General features: G+C 39.8%; 3 protein-coding genes across 3 annotated transcripts; all 3 read left to right on the plus strand.

Annotated features, from left to right (window-relative positions):
• The first annotated feature begins 1,446 nt into the window (after positions 1–1,446).
• LOC143007639 (histamine N-methyltransferase-like) lies at positions 1,447–5,888 on the plus strand. Its single transcript, XM_076159047.1, has 6 exons — positions 1,447–2,115; positions 2,263–2,315; positions 3,084–3,191; positions 3,549–3,679; positions 4,173–4,266; positions 4,743–5,888. Exons 1-6 carry the CDS (start codon positions 1,979–1,981, stop codon positions 5,093–5,095), a joined length of 876 nt encoding a protein of 291 aa, XP_076015162.1. The 5' UTR covers positions 1,447–1,978; the 3' UTR covers positions 5,096–5,888.
• Positions 5,889–7,335: 1,447 nt separating this feature from the next.
• Positions 7,336–10,684, plus strand: LOC143007732 (histamine N-methyltransferase-like). The gene is made up of 6 exons (XM_076159182.1): positions 7,336–7,635; positions 7,784–7,836; positions 8,605–8,712; positions 9,070–9,200; positions 9,694–9,787; positions 10,264–10,684. Exons 1-6 carry the CDS (start codon positions 7,499–7,501, stop codon positions 10,614–10,616), a joined length of 876 nt encoding a protein of 291 aa, XP_076015297.1. The 5' UTR covers positions 7,336–7,498; the 3' UTR covers positions 10,617–10,684.
• Positions 10,685–13,683: 2,999 nt separating this feature from the next.
• LOC143007654 (histamine N-methyltransferase-like) lies at positions 13,684–15,988 on the plus strand. The gene is made up of 5 exons (XM_076159070.1): positions 13,684–13,693; positions 14,034–14,141; positions 14,189–14,382; positions 14,882–14,975; positions 15,523–15,988. The coding sequence occupies exons 1-5, from the start codon at positions 13,684–13,686 to the stop codon at positions 15,873–15,875; spliced, it is 759 nt and encodes a 252-aa protein (XP_076015185.1). The 3' UTR covers positions 15,876–15,988.
• The last annotated feature ends 780 nt before the right edge of the window (positions 15,989–16,768 follow it).

Here is a 16,768-nt window from a genome sequence, read left to right on the forward strand (position 1 = left end):
GACTACATGTAATATCTTTAGAACTCATTATCACAAGTCAATCTTTAAAAAATAATTGAATATCAGTATCCGCACAGACTATACAGGTAGATAAAGCCTTCAACACCGAGGTACGTCACACCATACAAAAGTGCATTAATGAGGATATGAAATGATCGTGTCTGTTCAAAAGATATTGTGATTTCTTATCTCTAGTGGGAAACTCAAACTCAAGATTAGGCAACTGGGGATGATGGGCCTTAAAAAAAATCATAATAATAAGAAAACATAAAATTGAGTCTCTGCACAAACATTTTTCATTGCATAAGAAACTAAAATGTACATGACACACTAAAGTAAAAAGGCATTAAAGAATATGTGAAAGAATATGAACATGGTGCTTGTTGGTATTTGTCATGTTTCATGCACGGGATCATCGATGTCCATGAATACTATATCTAAAGTTCTAAGGCTTTAAATGTAACAATACCGGTGGGTGGGAAAGTAAAAGAGACAAGATTATCAGTCACATTGTGTATTTTACCCTGTAGGTAAGACAGTACTTTAAATTGTACAAATATTTTGGATAAACATGTGTGTACCTGAAACCCTAAGCATATAACCCTAAGCATATAACAGTAAATAAGCAGTTGACCAACTGATGTGATCAACAGTGTTAGCATTTGATTAACAGCTGCCTCGAGGGCAAATGATGAAACAGTTGGCTTACACAACCGAAGCTCATCTGCATGCTGGCTCTCCTCAACGGGGTCTTAATTTGTCTGCAGTTGGGGGCAGGCAGGCAGGCAGGCAGGCAGGTAGCAGGATACTGTAAGGAGTGCAAATGAAGCTGCACCATCAAGCCAACAACTTTAGTCTGGCAAAAATAACCATTCAAATTTGATCAAACCCAGATTCAGCTATGTTATCAAATGATACTTTGCAACATCATGCGCTTCAGGGAGGCAGTAGCTCAGCAGGTAGAGCTTCTGCCTGGGAACCGGAGGGTTGCCGGTTGGAGTCCCTGCCCAGGTGCCCCTGAGCAAGGCACCGAACCCTCAATTGCTCCCCCCTCTGCAAAGGGTGGTAATTTAATGTAAGTCGCTTTGGATAAAAGCGTCTGCCGAATGGTCGTAATGTAATGTAAATGTAATGCTCTAGTTGGTTAGAAACACAATTTTACAGTAATTCATCTTTTCTTGCACACGTTGTCAAATCCATTTTTGACTTGGTGAACTATTGCCAGATTAAATTTGGCAACATTTGCTAACAAACAGAATTGCCAGCTGTTATAATCGTGCCAGTGTTGGGCCCAGGTAGCATGGAGCAGAGAGAGAAGAGAGCCTTCCTTTAGCAGGAGAGGTTCAAGGTAACAGGTCAATGGCACAGTCAGATTCAGGGAAGTGGCCTCAGTCTTGTTAAAAACCTTCTTTAGATCATGGTGATGGTAAATGACGCCAACACTAGGGTAATATAGAGCGGTCTGGATAATGTGATTGAAGGGCTGGAGGAAGAGTTACAGTCGGTGACTGAAGTGGAGGAGAACAGAGTAGAAGACAAGTCTTGGAACATTCTGCTCGCCAGCCAATAACTCTCCCTGAACACTAACCCACGAGAAGAATGAGACATTTAAGCCACAGTGTAGTTATATGGTAAACACTTTCTGAACAGGCGAGAATGGTGAGTGATGAGACACAAAAGGTAAACATGTAAAGTACGAGCCTCGAGGGATGCAGACGATTTCTTAAAAGGGAGCAGGCTGATGCGTAGAGTCAACCAGCCTGTGCACAAAAGGGGTTGTAGTGCTCTCAGCTCTTCCTCTCCACTCCACACACTGTAGGTGAGTGTTTGTTTGTTTTTCTTACAGTGCATTGTGTCGCCTTTATGATGTGACATCATCGTTACATAAAATTATCTTTTTATAAGGACGTTGTAGGCTTAATGAATGTTGATCACATGATTTGCAATTGTTGTGTTCAAAGAATTGCAGGTTTCAGTCATGGCAACAGAGGCAGAGACGCCTGAACTTTATGCGGGCTATCTTACCGAAAGCTTTCATCATTTCCTGAAACTCTCAGATTTAAAAGAGTCCCAGCTCCAGTTTTACGACAATGTCCTGCCAGCAGAATTTAAAAGGTACGGCTTAATTTGATACTTGTTTTACTACATTTAACTTACATTACATGAAATATAATATTTATAGATAGTCTTTTGGACAAAAAGCCATTCTTTATATCTTAGTATGCTTATAACGTGTGATCCCCATCTCTCCTGTTGATGCAGAATTGGAGCAGGTCAAAGCCAAGTGGATGTTCTTGGTGTGGGAAGTGGTGGAGGTAAGAAATGAAACACATGGATCAGTGAGAGCTTTGGGCTGGGTGGGGAAGTGTCTTGACTTTGCCTGATCAGTGTGAGTGCTACTCCTGGTGTCTTGCACACCTCATTGTTTCTTCTTCTTATTGTTATTATCATTCTGCCTGTTTTTGCTCACTCATAACTCAACAAAGTGTGTGCCACGCAATCTGAGCATAGGTTCATATTCATGCTTCATGGTACTAAGACAAGTTTGGAATTGTTAGTCTGCGCTATGACTTGTTAGACAGAAATTGTATTTATGCCCTAGGAACTACAAACCTGTTTCATCTGTTCAAATGCTCATTTGTGCTATGTTGGTGGAAAGCAAACAAGCTCCTCTAACATCATCTAAAGTGTATTTAATGAGTCATACTGCTGCAGAGTGTCTAGTGCAGTACTTTGATTACGCACATGGTGGTGCCATTTCACTATGAAATTCCCCTCAAATCCAGCTCATCTTCTTTATCTGTCATTGGGTCATATTCTTTCATGCATGGTTACTTGAGTGTGTTAGATATTTTAATTTCTCATGCAATATCTGTGTACAGACTCCATATTCTCCTCCTTCTGCTTCATGCAGGTGCATCACATTATGTGATGTAGCTGGATGTTGAAGGCTTAATTAATATTAAGTGCAGATCCTCTGCCCTTACTCAAAGACTGACTTGAGAAAATGAAGCAAAAATGACACAAATATTCATACTGAAGTTTTCACACCACATCAAAGGTATTTTCCTGTTTCTTTTCAGGGGAGAATGATGCTCGGATCCTCACTCTCCTGCAGTCTACGTTACCTGATGTTTCCATCTCTGTTGACATTGTGGAACCCAGCTCAGATCTTAGAGGAGAGTTCAAGGGTACTGTCCATTCAAAGCAAACTTGAGCTTCTCTGATGGCATATTTGTTATCATTTGAAATGTGCATTTGGTTGAAAGAATTGATCATTGTCTATGATAATAATATTGCTATTATAAATTAACCTTCAATCTACGCCACTTAAGTCATTTAACCAGCCATCTCATGATAATGAGATGTGATGTGCAACCAAGTTTAGGGAGAGGAGGAATCTACAACTTTGTTCTTCCATGAGTAAAATGTCAACTTTAATGTGTTATGTTCAGAACCGGTGTTACAAATACAATGTTCAAAAGATTCATCAGTAAACATCCCTGTTTCCTCCTTTCTCTATTTGTTCTACCACGTCTGTCTTGTAGAGCTGCTGTCCAACACTGAGCACCTCCAGAAGATTCCATTTGCTTGGCATAATATGACAGCTGAAGACTACATAAAGGAAGTCAATGGGAAGGAAGACCTGAAAAGATTTGACTTCATACACCTGGTGCAGGTATTCATAACCATGCTGTATGATTTGACAAGCTGGTCTGATGAGGCTCATCGGTCAGACCATTGATGTTGCTGGTCACCCATAATGCCTTTCAGATAGGAGGCTCAATCTGCTTCACACTGCGAGTCAGAGAGTATGAAATATATGGATTCGTATTAGGGTATACTGAATGTTTCAGTAGATTATCCATCTGACATAATGTGTAGTAAGTCTCTGTGCCTTTGTGTCAACATGAAGCATGAAGGGGCTCTGGTAAAGCAAATATAGAAATACTCAACACCAGATCATTATAACTATTATTATACTTGCAGTGTTTATTCATTTCATTCATTATTACATTTCAAAATTTTTACTATTTTTTTTCTTGTTATAATTGTTAAACACTGGCTGTAATACTCCATTGATACTAAACCTAAATCTATGCTATTTATGCTATAAATAAAAACCTTTAACATGACGGTGACATGTTCTCTCACACTCTTCTGCTTGACAGGTGCTTTACCATGTGGATGACGTTTCCGAAACCATCAAGTTCTTCCACAGCCTGCTGAAAGAGAACGGCAAGCTTTTGATCGTTCAATGCAAAGGTGAGTAGAAAATGACTGAATGCACTTAATTAAATAATGCCACAGACTGCCTTAAAGGTGCCATATGATGTAATCTTAGAAATATAATCAATGATTCTTGGTGTAATTAATGTAAAATCTGGAGACAGTGGTTATTATGACTGTAGTCTCACATAACAGCTAGAATTGTGTTGGATCATGTTTCTGAAATGACCACTGTCTTGTTTCTCCTGTTTTTGAATACTTCAATGGCGATAGCAATGGCTTCCATTTTGCATTTTGTGTTGAAAACCAAACCAACAGATTATGTGAATGAAGCTATTATACACACTATATACACAGTGTGAAATTATGTACTGAAAATCACCACTTCCAAACCTTTTAGTGATAATTAGATGTCACGATATCACTGTTAAGCTCCTTTTCTCTGTAACACAATATACAATGATTTTGTTTCTGAAATTCATCTGTAATTGATGGTCCTCTGTCTTCTCCAGCCGACTCTGGCTGGGACATCCTGTGGAGGACTTACAAACAGGAGCGCAGAAATAGCATCAGGCCCAACTACATCAATTCAGGAGATGTAGTTTCCCACTTGAAGAGCCTGGGTCTGAAGTTTGAGGAGAACCCAATTCCTGCGACCTGTGACATCACTCATTGTTTTAAGGAGGACGATGAGATGGGAGAACTTATGTTGTATTTCATGACAGAACAAGAGCACTTCCACAAGAGCCTCACCCCAGAGCTCAGAGCAGAAATCTTAGACCATCTCAGGAACAAGTGCAGCATTGAAAAAGATGGCAAGATAATGTTTAACAGTGATAGCTGCGGCATAATTGTTCATGCTTAAATATGAATGTTTAACTTCTGATGGCCCCCATTGTCACAATTCCAACTTTGTTGAGGTCCACCTTAACATTACATGAACACCTTTAGGATTGCTGATTTTAGTTCAGCTTTAGTTTTGAAAAAATGTTTTGTTTTATTTCTGCCAGTTTTTAGACTTAGCTCTGTTGTTGCAAATAACTTTGATGTCTAATTTCACTCCGTCTAGAAACTTTCACAGAGTACATTGTCAGGAACAGCAAACTTCAGGCGAGCGATTGGGCAAGAGAGAGAGAGAGAGACAGAGAGAGAGAGAGCCCCTCATGATACTGAGGTCCTCGAAATGTGACAGCATTTTCTCAGGACACCCATTTAGTCTGAAAAAGTTGTGCGTTTCTGTCCCTTAATTTTGCCGATAGATCAGCTAGAGGCCAATCTGGCCTGTGTTGTGAACACTGCAGTATGACTACATGTAATATCTTTAGAACTCATTATCACAAGTCAATCTTTAAAAAATAATTGAATATCAGTATCCGCACAGACTATACAGGTAGATAAAGCCTTCAACACCGAGGTACGTCACACCATACAAAAGTGCATTAATGAGGATATGAAATGATCGTGTCTGTTCAAAAGATATTGTGATTTCTTATCTCTAGTGGGAAACTCAAACTCAAGATTAGGCAACTGGGGATGATGGGCCTTAAAAAAAATCATAATAATAAGAAAACATAAAATTGAGTCTCTGCACAAACATTTTTCATTGCATAAGAAACTAAAATGTACATGACACACTAAAGTAAAAAGGCATTAAAGAATATGTGAAGGAATATGAACATGGTGCTTGTTGGTATTTGTCATGTTTCATGCACGGGATCATCGATGTCCATGAATACTATATCTAAAGTTCTAAGGCTTTAAATGTAACAATACCGGTGGGTGGGAAAGTAAAAGAGACAAGATTATCAGTCACATTGTGTATTTTACCCTGTAGGTAAGACAGTACTTTAAATTGTACAAATATTTTGGATAAACATGTGTGTACCTGAAACCCTAAGCATATAACAGTAAATAAGCAGTTGACCAACTGATGTGATCAACAGTGTTAACATTTGATTAACAGCTGCCTCGAGGGCAAATGATGAAACAGTTGGCTTACACAACCGAAGCTCATCTGCATGCTGGCTCTCCTCAACGGGGTCTTAATTTGTCTGCAGTTGGGGGCAGGCAGGCAGGCAGGCAGGCAGGTAGCAGGATACTGTAAGGAGTGCAAATGAAGCTGCACCATCAAGCCAACAACTTTAGTCTGGCAAAAATAACCATTCAAATTTGATCAAACCCAGATTCAGCTATGTTATCAAATGATACTTTGCAACATCATGCGCTTCAGGGAGGCAGTAGCTCAGCAGGTAGAGCTTCTGCCTGGGAACCGGAGGGTCGCCGGTTTGAGTCCCAGCCCAGGTGCCCCTGAGCAAGGCACCGAACCCTCAATTGCTCCCCCCTCTGCAAAGGGTGGTAATTTAATGTAAGTCGCTTTGGATAAAAGCGTCTGCCGAATGGTCGTAATGTAATGTAAATGTAATGCTCTAGTTGGTTAGAAACACAATTTTACAGTAATTCATCTTTTCTTGCACACGTTGTCAAATCCATTTTTGACTTGGTGAACTATTGCCAGATTCAATTTGGAAACATTTGCTAACAAACAGAATTGCCAGCTGTTATAATCGTGCCAGTGTTGGGCCCAGGTAGCATGGAGCAGAGAGAGAAGAGAGCCTTCCTTTAGCAGGAGAGGTTCAAGGTAACAGGTCAATGGCACAGTCAGATTCAGGGAAGTGGCCTCAGTCTTGTTAAAAACCTTCTTTAGATCATGGTGATGGTAAATGACGCCAACACTAGGGTAATATAGAGCGGTCTGGATAATGTGATTGAAGGGCTGGAGGAAGAGTTACAGTCGGTGACTGAAGTGGAGGAGAACAGAGTAGAAGACAAGTCTTGGAACATTCTGCTCGCCAGCCAATAACTCTCCCTGAACACTAACCCACGAGAAGAATGAGACATTTAAGCCACAGTGTAGTTATATGGTAAACACTTTCTGAACAGGCGAGAATGGTGAGTGATGAGACACAAAAGGTAAACATGTAAAGTACGAGCCTCGAGGGATGCAGACGATTTCTTAAAAGGGAGCAGGCTGATGCGTAGAGTCAACCAGTCTGTGCACAAAAGGGGTTGTAGTGCTCTCAGCTCTTCCTCTCCACTCCACACACTGTAGGTGAGTGTTTGTTTGTTTTTCTTACAGTGCATTGTGTCGCCTTTATGATGTGACATCATCGTTACATAAAATTATCTTTTTATAAGGACGTTGTAGGCTTAATGAATGTTGATCACATGATTTGCAATTGTTGTGTTCAAAGAATTGCAGGTTTCAGTCATGGCAACAGAGGCAGAGACGCCTGAACTTTATGCGGGCTATCTTACCGAAAGCTTTCATCATTTCCTGAAACTCTCAGATTTAAAAGAGTCCCAGCTCCAGTTTTACGACAATGTCCTGCCAGCAGAATTTAAAAGGTACGGCTTAATTTGATACTTGTTTTACTACATTTAACTTACATTACATGAAATATAATATTTATAGATAGTCTTTTGGACAAAAAAGCCATTCTTTATATCTTAGTATGCTTATAACGTGTGATCCCCATCTCTCCTGTTGATGCAGAATTGGAGCAGGTCAAAGCCAAGTGGATGTTCTTGGTGTGGGAAGTGGTGGAGGTAAGAAATGAAACACATGGATCAGTGAGAGCTTTGGGCTGGGTGGGGAAGTTTCTTGACTTTGCCTGATCAGTGTGAGTGCTACTCCTGGTGTCTTGCACACCTCATTGTTTCTTCTTCTTATTGTTATTATCATTCTGCCTGTTTTTGCTCACTCATAACTCAACAAAGTGTGTGCCACGCAATCTGAGCATAGGTTCATATTCATGCTTCATGGTACTAAGACAAGTTTGGAATTGTTAGTCTGCGCTATGACTTGTTAGACAGAAATTGTATTTATGCCCTAGGAACTACAAACCTGTTTCATCTGTTCAAATGCTCATTTGTGCTATGTTGGTGGAAAGCAAACAAGCTCCTCTAACATCATCTAAAGTGTATTTAATGAGTCATACTGCTGCAGAGTGTCTAGTGCAGTACTTTGATTACGCACATGGTGGTGCCATTTCACTATGAAATTCCCCTCAAATCCAGCTCATCTTCTTTATCTGTCATTGGGTCATATTCTTTCATGCATGGTTACTTGAGTGTGTTAGATATTTTAATTTCTCATGCAATATCTGTGTACAGACTCCATATTCTCCTCCTTCTGCTTCATGCAGGTGCATCACATTATGTGATGTAGCTGGATGTTGAAGGCTTAATTAATATTAAGTGCAGATCCTCTGCCCTTACTCAAAGACTGACTTGAGAAAATGAAGCAAAAATGACACAAATATTCATACTGAAGTTTTCACACCACATCAAAGGTATTTTCCTGTTTCTTTTCAGGGGAGAATGATGCTCGGATCCTCACTCTCCTGCAGTCTACGTTACCTGATGTTTCCATCTCTGTTGACATTGTGGAACCCAGCTCAGATCTTAGAGGAGAGTTCAAGGGTACTGTCCATTCAAAGCAAACTTGAGCTTCTCTGATGGCATATTTGTTATCATTTGAAATGTGCATTTGGTTGAAAGAATTGATCATTGTCTATGATAATAATATTGCTATTATAAATTAACCTTCAATCTACGCCACTTAAGTCATTTAACCAGCCATCTCATGATAATGAGATGTGATGTGCAACCAAGTTTAGGGAGAGGAGGAATCTACAACTTTGTTCTTCCATGAGTAAAATGTCAACTTTAATGTGTTATGTTCAGAACCGGTGTTACAAATACAATGTTCAAAAGATTCATCAGTAAACATCCCTGTTTCCTCCTTTCTCTATTTGTTCTACCACGTCTGTCTTGTAGAGCTGCTGTCCAACACTGAGCACCTCCAGAAGATTCCATTTGCTTGGCATAATATGACAGCTGAAGACTACATAAAGGAAGTCAATGGGAAGGAAGACCTGAAAAGATTTGACTTCATACACCTGGTGCAGGTATTCATAACCATGCTGTATGATTTGACAAGCTGGTCTGATGAGGCTCATCGGTCAGACCATTGATGTTGCTGGTCACCCATAATGCCTTTCAGATAGGAGGCTCAATCTGCTTCACACTGCGAGTCAGAGAGTATGAAATATATGGATTCGTATTAGGGTATACTGAATGTTTCAGTAGATTATCCATCTGACATAATGTGTAGTAAGTCTCTGTGCCTTTGTGTCAACATGAAGCATGAAGGGGCTCTGGTAAAGCAAATATAGAAATACTCAACACCAGATCATTATAACTATTATTATACTTGCAGTGTTTATTCATTTCATTCATTATTACATTTCAAAATTTTTACTATTTTTTTCCTAGTTATAATTGTTAAACACTGGCTGTAATACTCCATTGATACTAAACCTAAATCTATGCTATTTATGCTATAAATAAAAACCTTTAACATGACGGTGACATGTTCTCTCACACTCTTCTGCTTGACAGGTGCTTTACCATGTGGATGACGTTTCCGAAACCATCAAGTTCTTCCACAGCCTGCTGAAAGAGAACGGCAAGCTTTTGATCGTTCAATGCAAAGGTGAGTAGAAAATGACTGAATGCACTTAATTAAATAATGCCACAGACTGCCTTAAAGGTGCCATATGATGTAATCTTAGAAATATAATCAATGATTCTTGGTGTAATTAATGTAAAATCTGGAGACAGTGGTTATTATGACTGTAGTCTCACATAACAGCTAGAATTGTGTTGGATCATGTTTCTGAAATGACCACTGTCTTGTTTCTCCTGTTTTTGAATACTTCAATGGCGATAGCAATGGCTTCCATTTTGCATTTTGTGTTGAAAACCAAACCAACAGATTATGTGAATGAAGCTATTATACACACTATATACACAGTGTGAAATTATGTACTGAAAATCACCACTTCCAAACCTTTTAGTGATAATTAGATGTCACGATATCACTGTTAAGCTCCTTTTCTCTGTAACACAATATACAACGATTTTGTTTCTGAAATTCATCTGTAATTGATGGTCCTCTGTCTTCTCCAGCCGACTCTGGCTGGGACATCCTGTGGAGGACTTACAAACAGGAGCGCAGAAATAGCATCAGGCCCAACTACATCAATTCAGGAGATGTAGTTTCCCACTTGAAGAGCCTGGGTCTGAAGTTTGAGGAGAACCCAATTCCTGCGACCTGTGACATCACTCATTGTTTTAAGGAGGACGATGAGATGGGAGAACTTATGTTGTATTTCATGACAGAACAAGAGCACTTCCACAAGAGCCTCACCCCAGAGCTCAGAGCAGAAATCTTAGACCATCTCAGGAACAAGTGCAGCATTGAAAAAGATGGCAAGATAATGTTTAACAGTGATAGCTGCGGCATAATTGTTCATGCTTAAATATGAATGTTTAACTTCTGATGGCCCCCATTGTCACAATTCCAACTTTGTTGAGGTCCACCTTAACATTACATGAACACCTTTAGGATTGCTGATTATAGTTCAGCTTTAGTTTTGAAAAAATGTTTTGTTTTATTTCTGCCAGTTTTTAGACTTAGCTCTGTTGTTGCAAATAGCTTTGATGTCTAATTTCACTCCGTCTAGAAACTTTCACAGAGTACATTGTCAGGAACAGCAAACTTCAGGCGAGCGATTGGGCAAGAGAGAGAGAGAGAGACAGAGAGAGAGAGAGCCCCTCATGATACTGAGGTCCTCGAAATGTGACAGCATTTTCTCAGGACACCCATTTAGTCTGAAAAAGTTGTGCGTTTCTGTCCCTTAATTTTGCCGATAGATCAGCTAGAGGCCAATCTGGCCTGTGTTGTGAACACTGCAGTATGACTACATGTAATATCTTAAGAACTCATTATCACAAGTCAATCTTTAAAAAATAATTGAATATCAGTATCCGCACAGACTATACAGGTAGATAAAGCCTTCAACACCGAGGTACGTCACACCATACAAAAGTGCATTAATGAGGATATGAAATGATCGTGTCTGTTCAAAAGATATTGTGATTTCTTATCTCTAGTGGGAAACTCAAACTCAAGATTAGGCAACTGGGGATGATGGGCCTTAAAAAAAATCATAATAATAAGAAAACATAAAATTGAGTCTCTGCACAAACATTTTTCATTGCATAAGAAACTAAAATGTACATGACACACTAAAGTAAAAAGGCATTAAAGAATATGTGAAAGAATATGAACATGGTGCTTGTTGGTATTTGTCATGTTTCATGCACGGGATCATCGATGTCCATGAATACTATATCTAAAGTTCTAAGGCTTTAAATGTAACAATACCAGTGGGTGGGAAAGTAAAAGAGACAAGATTATCAGTCACATTGTGTATTTTACCCTGTAGGTAAGACAGTACTTTAAATTGTACAAATATTTTAGATAAACATGTGTGTACCTGAAACCCTAAGCATATAACCCTAAGCATATAACAGTAAATAAGCAGTTGACCAACTGATGTGATCAACAGTGTTAGCATTTGATTAACAGCTGCCTCGAGGGCAAATGATGAAACAGTTGGCTCACACAACCGAAGCTCATCTGCATGCTGGCTCTCCTCAACGGGGTCTTGATTTGTCTGCAGTTGGGGGCAGGCAGGCAGGCAGGCAGGCAGGCAGGCAGGTAGCAGGATACTGTAAGGAGTGCAAATGAAGCTGCACCATCAAGCCAACAACTTTAGTCTGGCAAAAATAACCATTCAAATTTGATCAAACCCAGATTCAGCTATGTTATCAAATGATACTTTGCAACATCATGTGCTTCAGGGAGGCAGTAGCTCAGCGGGTAGAGCTTCTGCCTGGGACGCGGAGGGTCGCCGGTTTGAGTCCCAGCCCAGGTGCCCCTGAGCAAGGCACCGAACCCTCAATTGCTCCCCCCTCTGCAAAGGGTGGTAATATAATGTAAGTCGCTTTGGATAAAAGCGCCTGCCGAATGGTCGTAATGTAATGTAAATGTAATGCTTTAGTTGGTTAGAAACACAATTTTACAGTAATTCATCTTTTCTTGCACACGTTGTCAAATCCATTTTTGACTTGGTGAACTATTGCCAGATTCAATTTGGAAACATTTGCTAACAAACAGAATTGCCAGCTGTTATAATCGTGCCAGTGTTGGGCCCAGGTAGCATGGAGCAGAGAGAGAAGAGAGCCTTCCTTTAGCAGGAGAGGTTCAAGGTAACAGGTCAATGGCACAGTCAGATTCAGGGAAGTGGCCTCAGTCTTGTTAAAAACCTTCTTTAGATCATGGTGATGGTAAATGACGCCAACACTAGGGTAATATAGAGCGGTCTGGATAATGTGATTGAAGGGCTGGAGGAAGAGTTACAGTCGGTGACTGAAGTGGAGGAGAACAGAGTAGAAGACAAGTCTTGGAACATTCTGCTCGCCAGCCAATAACTCTCCCTGAACACTAACCCACGAGAAGAATGAGACATTTAAGCCACAGTGTAGTTATATGGTAAACACTTTCTGAACAGGCGAGAATGGTGAGTGATGAGACACAAAAGGTAAACATGTAAAGTACGAGCCTCGAGGGATGCAGACGATTTCTTAAAAGGGAGCAGGCTGATGCGTAGAGTCAACCAGTCTGTGCACAAAAGGGGTTGTAGTGCTCTCAGCTCTTCCTCTCCACTCCACACACTGTAGGTGAGTGTTTGTTTGTTTTTCTTACAGTGGAGTGCATTGTGTCGCCTTTATGATGTGACATTATCTCTACATAAAATCAGCTTTTTATTGGGACGTTATAGGTTTTATGAATGTTAATCACATGATTGCCAATTATTGTGTTCAAAGAATTGTAGGTTTCAGTCATGGCAACAGAGGCAGAGACGCCTGAACTTTATGCGGGCTATCTTACCAAAAGCTATCATAATTACCTGAAATTCTCAACATCAAAAGAGTCCCAGTTCCAGTTTTACGACAATGTCCTGCCAGCAGAATTTAAAAGGTACGGCTTAATTTGATACTTGTTTTACTACATTTAACTTACATTACATGAAATATAATATTTATAGATAGTCTTTTGGACAAAAAGCCATTCTTTATATCTTAGTATGCTTATAACGTGTGATCCCCATCTCTCCTGTTGATGCAGAATTGGAGCAGGTCAAAGCCAAGTGGATGTTCTTGGTGTGGGAAGTGGTGGAGGTAAGAAATGAAACACATGGATCAGTGAGAGCTTTGGGCTGGGTGGGGAAGTTTCCTCATTTTGTGGGTCTGTAAAGCCTTGTGAGACATTGTATGTGATATTGGGCTATACAAGAAAGAATTTCCCCTTGGGGATCAATATAAGTGTTTCTTCTTCTTCTTCTTGAAGTGCTACTCCTGGTGTCTTGCACACCTCATTGTTTCTTCTTATTATTGTTATTATCATTCTGCCTTTTTTTTTTTGCTCACTCATAACTCAACAAAGTGTGTGCCACGCAATCTGAGCATAGGTTCATATTCATGCTTCATGGTACTAAGACAAGTTTGGAATTGTTAGTCTGCCTTGTTAGACAGAAATTGTATTTATGCCCTAGGAACTACAAACCTGTTTCATCTGTTCAAATGCTCATTTGTGCTATGTTGGTGAAAAGCAAACAAGCTCCTCTGACATCATCTAAAGTGTATTTAATGAGTCATACTGCTGCAGAGTGTCTAGTGCAGTACTTTGATTACGCACATGGTGGTGCCATTTCACAGATCCTGTGCCCTTACTCAAAGACTGACTTGACAAAATGAGCTCTAAAAGTGTAACAAATATTCATACTGCAGTTTTCACACCACATCAAAGGTATTTTCCTGTTTCTTTCCAGGGCCGAATGATGCTCGGATCCTCACTCTCCTGCAGTCTACGTTACCTGATGTTTCCATCTCTGTTGACATTTTGGAACCCAGCTCAGATCTGAGAGGAGAGTTCAAGGGTACTGTCCATTCAAAGCAAAACGTGAGCTTCTCTGATGTTCAAAAGATTCATCAGTTAACATCCCTGTTTCCTCCTCTCTCTATTTGTTCTACCACATCTGTCTTGTAGAGCTGCTGTCCAACACTGAGCACCTCCAGAAGATTCCATTTGCTTGGCATAATATGATAGCTGAAGACTACATGAAGGAAGTCAATGGGAAGGAAGACCTGAAAAGATTTGACTTCATACACCTGGTGCAGGTATTCATAACCATGCTGTATGATTTGACAAGCTGGTCTGATGAGGCTCATCGGTCAGACCATTGATGTTGCTGGTCACCCATAATGCCTTTCAGATAGGAGGCTCAATCTGCTTCACACTGCGAGTCAGAGAGTATGAAATATATGGATTCGTATTAGGGTATACTGAATGTTTCAGTAGATTATCCATCTGACATAATGTGTAGTAAGTCTCTGTGCCTTTGTGTCAACATGAAGCATGAAGGGGCTCTGGTAAAGCAAATATAGAAATACTCAACACCAGATCATTATAACTATTATTATACTTGCAGTGTTTATTCATTTCATTCATTATTACATTTTCGAAATTTGGACTTTACTTTTTTTTTTCTTGTTATAATTGTTAAACACTGGCTGTAATACTCCATTGATACTAAACCTAAATCTATGCCATTTATGCTATAAATAAAAACCTTTAACATGACGGTGACATGTTCTCTCACACTCTTCTGCTTGACAGGTGCTTTACTATGTGGATGACGTTACCGAAACCATCAAGTTCTTCCACAGCCTGCTGAAAGAGAACGGCAAGCTTTTGATCGTTCTATGCAAAGGTGAGTAGAAAATGACTGAATGCACTTAATTAAATAATGCCACAGACTGCCTTAAAGGTGCCATATGATGTAATCTTAGAAATATAATCAATGATTCTTGGTGTAATTAATGTAAAATCTGGAGACAGTGGTTATTATGACTGTAGTCTCACATAACAGCTAGAATTGTGTTGGATCATGTTTCTGAAATGACCACTGTCTTGTTTCTCCTGTTTTTGAATACTTTGTGTTTCCATTGAAAAACAAACACACAACATTACATTGGGTAACAACAGCAGAGAGAAAACCCTCTGCTTTTTTCATCATTTGTTGCTCCTGGTGGCAATGGCTTCAATTTAGCATTTTGAGTTGTACACCAAACCAACAGATTATGTGAATGAAGCTATTTGGTGGCACACAGTGTGTACTGAAAATCACCACTTCCAAACCTTGTAGTGATAATTAGATGTCACGATATCACTGTTAAGCTCCTTTTCTCTGTAACACAATATACAATGATTTTGTTTCTGAAATTCATCTGTAATTGATGGTCCTCTGTCTTCTCCAGCCGACTCTGGCTGGGACATCCTGTGGAGGACTTACAAACCGGAGCTCATCAATAGCATCAGGCCCAACCGCATCACTTCAGGAGATGTAGTTTCCCACTTGAAGAGCCTGGGTCTGAAGTATGAGGAGCACCCCATTCCCAAGACCTGTGACATCACTCATTGTTTTAAGGAGGACGATGAGATGGGAGAACATGTTTTGCATTTCATAACGGGACAAGAGCGCTTCCACAAGAGCCTCACCCCAGAGCTCAGAGCAGAAATCTTAGACCATCTCAGGAACAAGTGCAGCATTGAAAAAGATGGCAAGATAATGTTTAACAGTGATGGCTGCGGCATAATTGTTCATGCTTAAATATGAATGTTTAACTTCTGATGGCCCCCATTGTCACAATTCCAACTTTGTTGAGGTCCACCTTAACATTACATAAACACCTTTAGGATTGTTGGATTTTAGTTCAGCTTTAGTTTTGAAAAAATGTTTTGTTTTATTTCTGCCAGTTTTTAGACTTAGCTCTGTTGTTGCAAATAACTTTGATGTCTAATTTCACTCCGTCTAGAAACTTTCACAGAGTACATTGTCAGGGACAGCAAACTTCAGGCGAGCGATTGGGCAAGAGAGAGAGAGAGAGACAGAGAGAGAGAGAGCCCCTCATGATACTGAGGTCCTCGAAATGTGACAGCATTTTCTCAGGACACCCATTTAGTCTGAAAAAGTTGTGCGTTTCTGTCCCTTAATTTTGCCGATAGATCAGCTAGAGGCCAATCTGGCCTGTGTTGTGAACACTGCAGTATGACTACATGTAATATCTTTAGAACTCATTATCACAAGTCAATCTTTAAAAAATAATTGAATATCAGTATCCGCACAGACTATACAGGTAGATTAAGCCTTCAACACCGAGGTACGTCACACCATACAAAAGTGCATTAATGAGGATATGAAATGATCGTGTCTGTTCAAAAGATATTGTGATTTCTTATCTCTAGTGGGAAACTCAAACTCAAGATTAGGCAACTGGGGATGATGGGCCTTAAAAAAAATCATAATAATAAGAAAACATAAAATTGAGTCTCTGCACAAACATTTTTCATTGCATAAGAAACTAAAATGTACATGACACACTAAAGTAAAAAGGCATTAAAGAATATGTGAAAGAATATGAACATGGTGCTTGTTGGTATTTGTCATGTTTCATGCACGGGATCATCGATGTCCATGAATACTATATCTAAAGTTCTAAGGCT

The sequence above is a fragment of the Genypterus blacodes genome, unplaced genomic scaffold (genome assembly GCF_046128005.1).
Source record: "Genypterus blacodes isolate CSIRO-AG114 ecotype Tasmania unplaced genomic scaffold, CSIRO-AGI_Gbla_v1 ptg000093l_1, whole genome shotgun sequence".
NCBI lineage: Eukaryota > Metazoa > Chordata > Actinopteri > Ophidiiformes > Ophidiidae > Genypterus > Genypterus blacodes.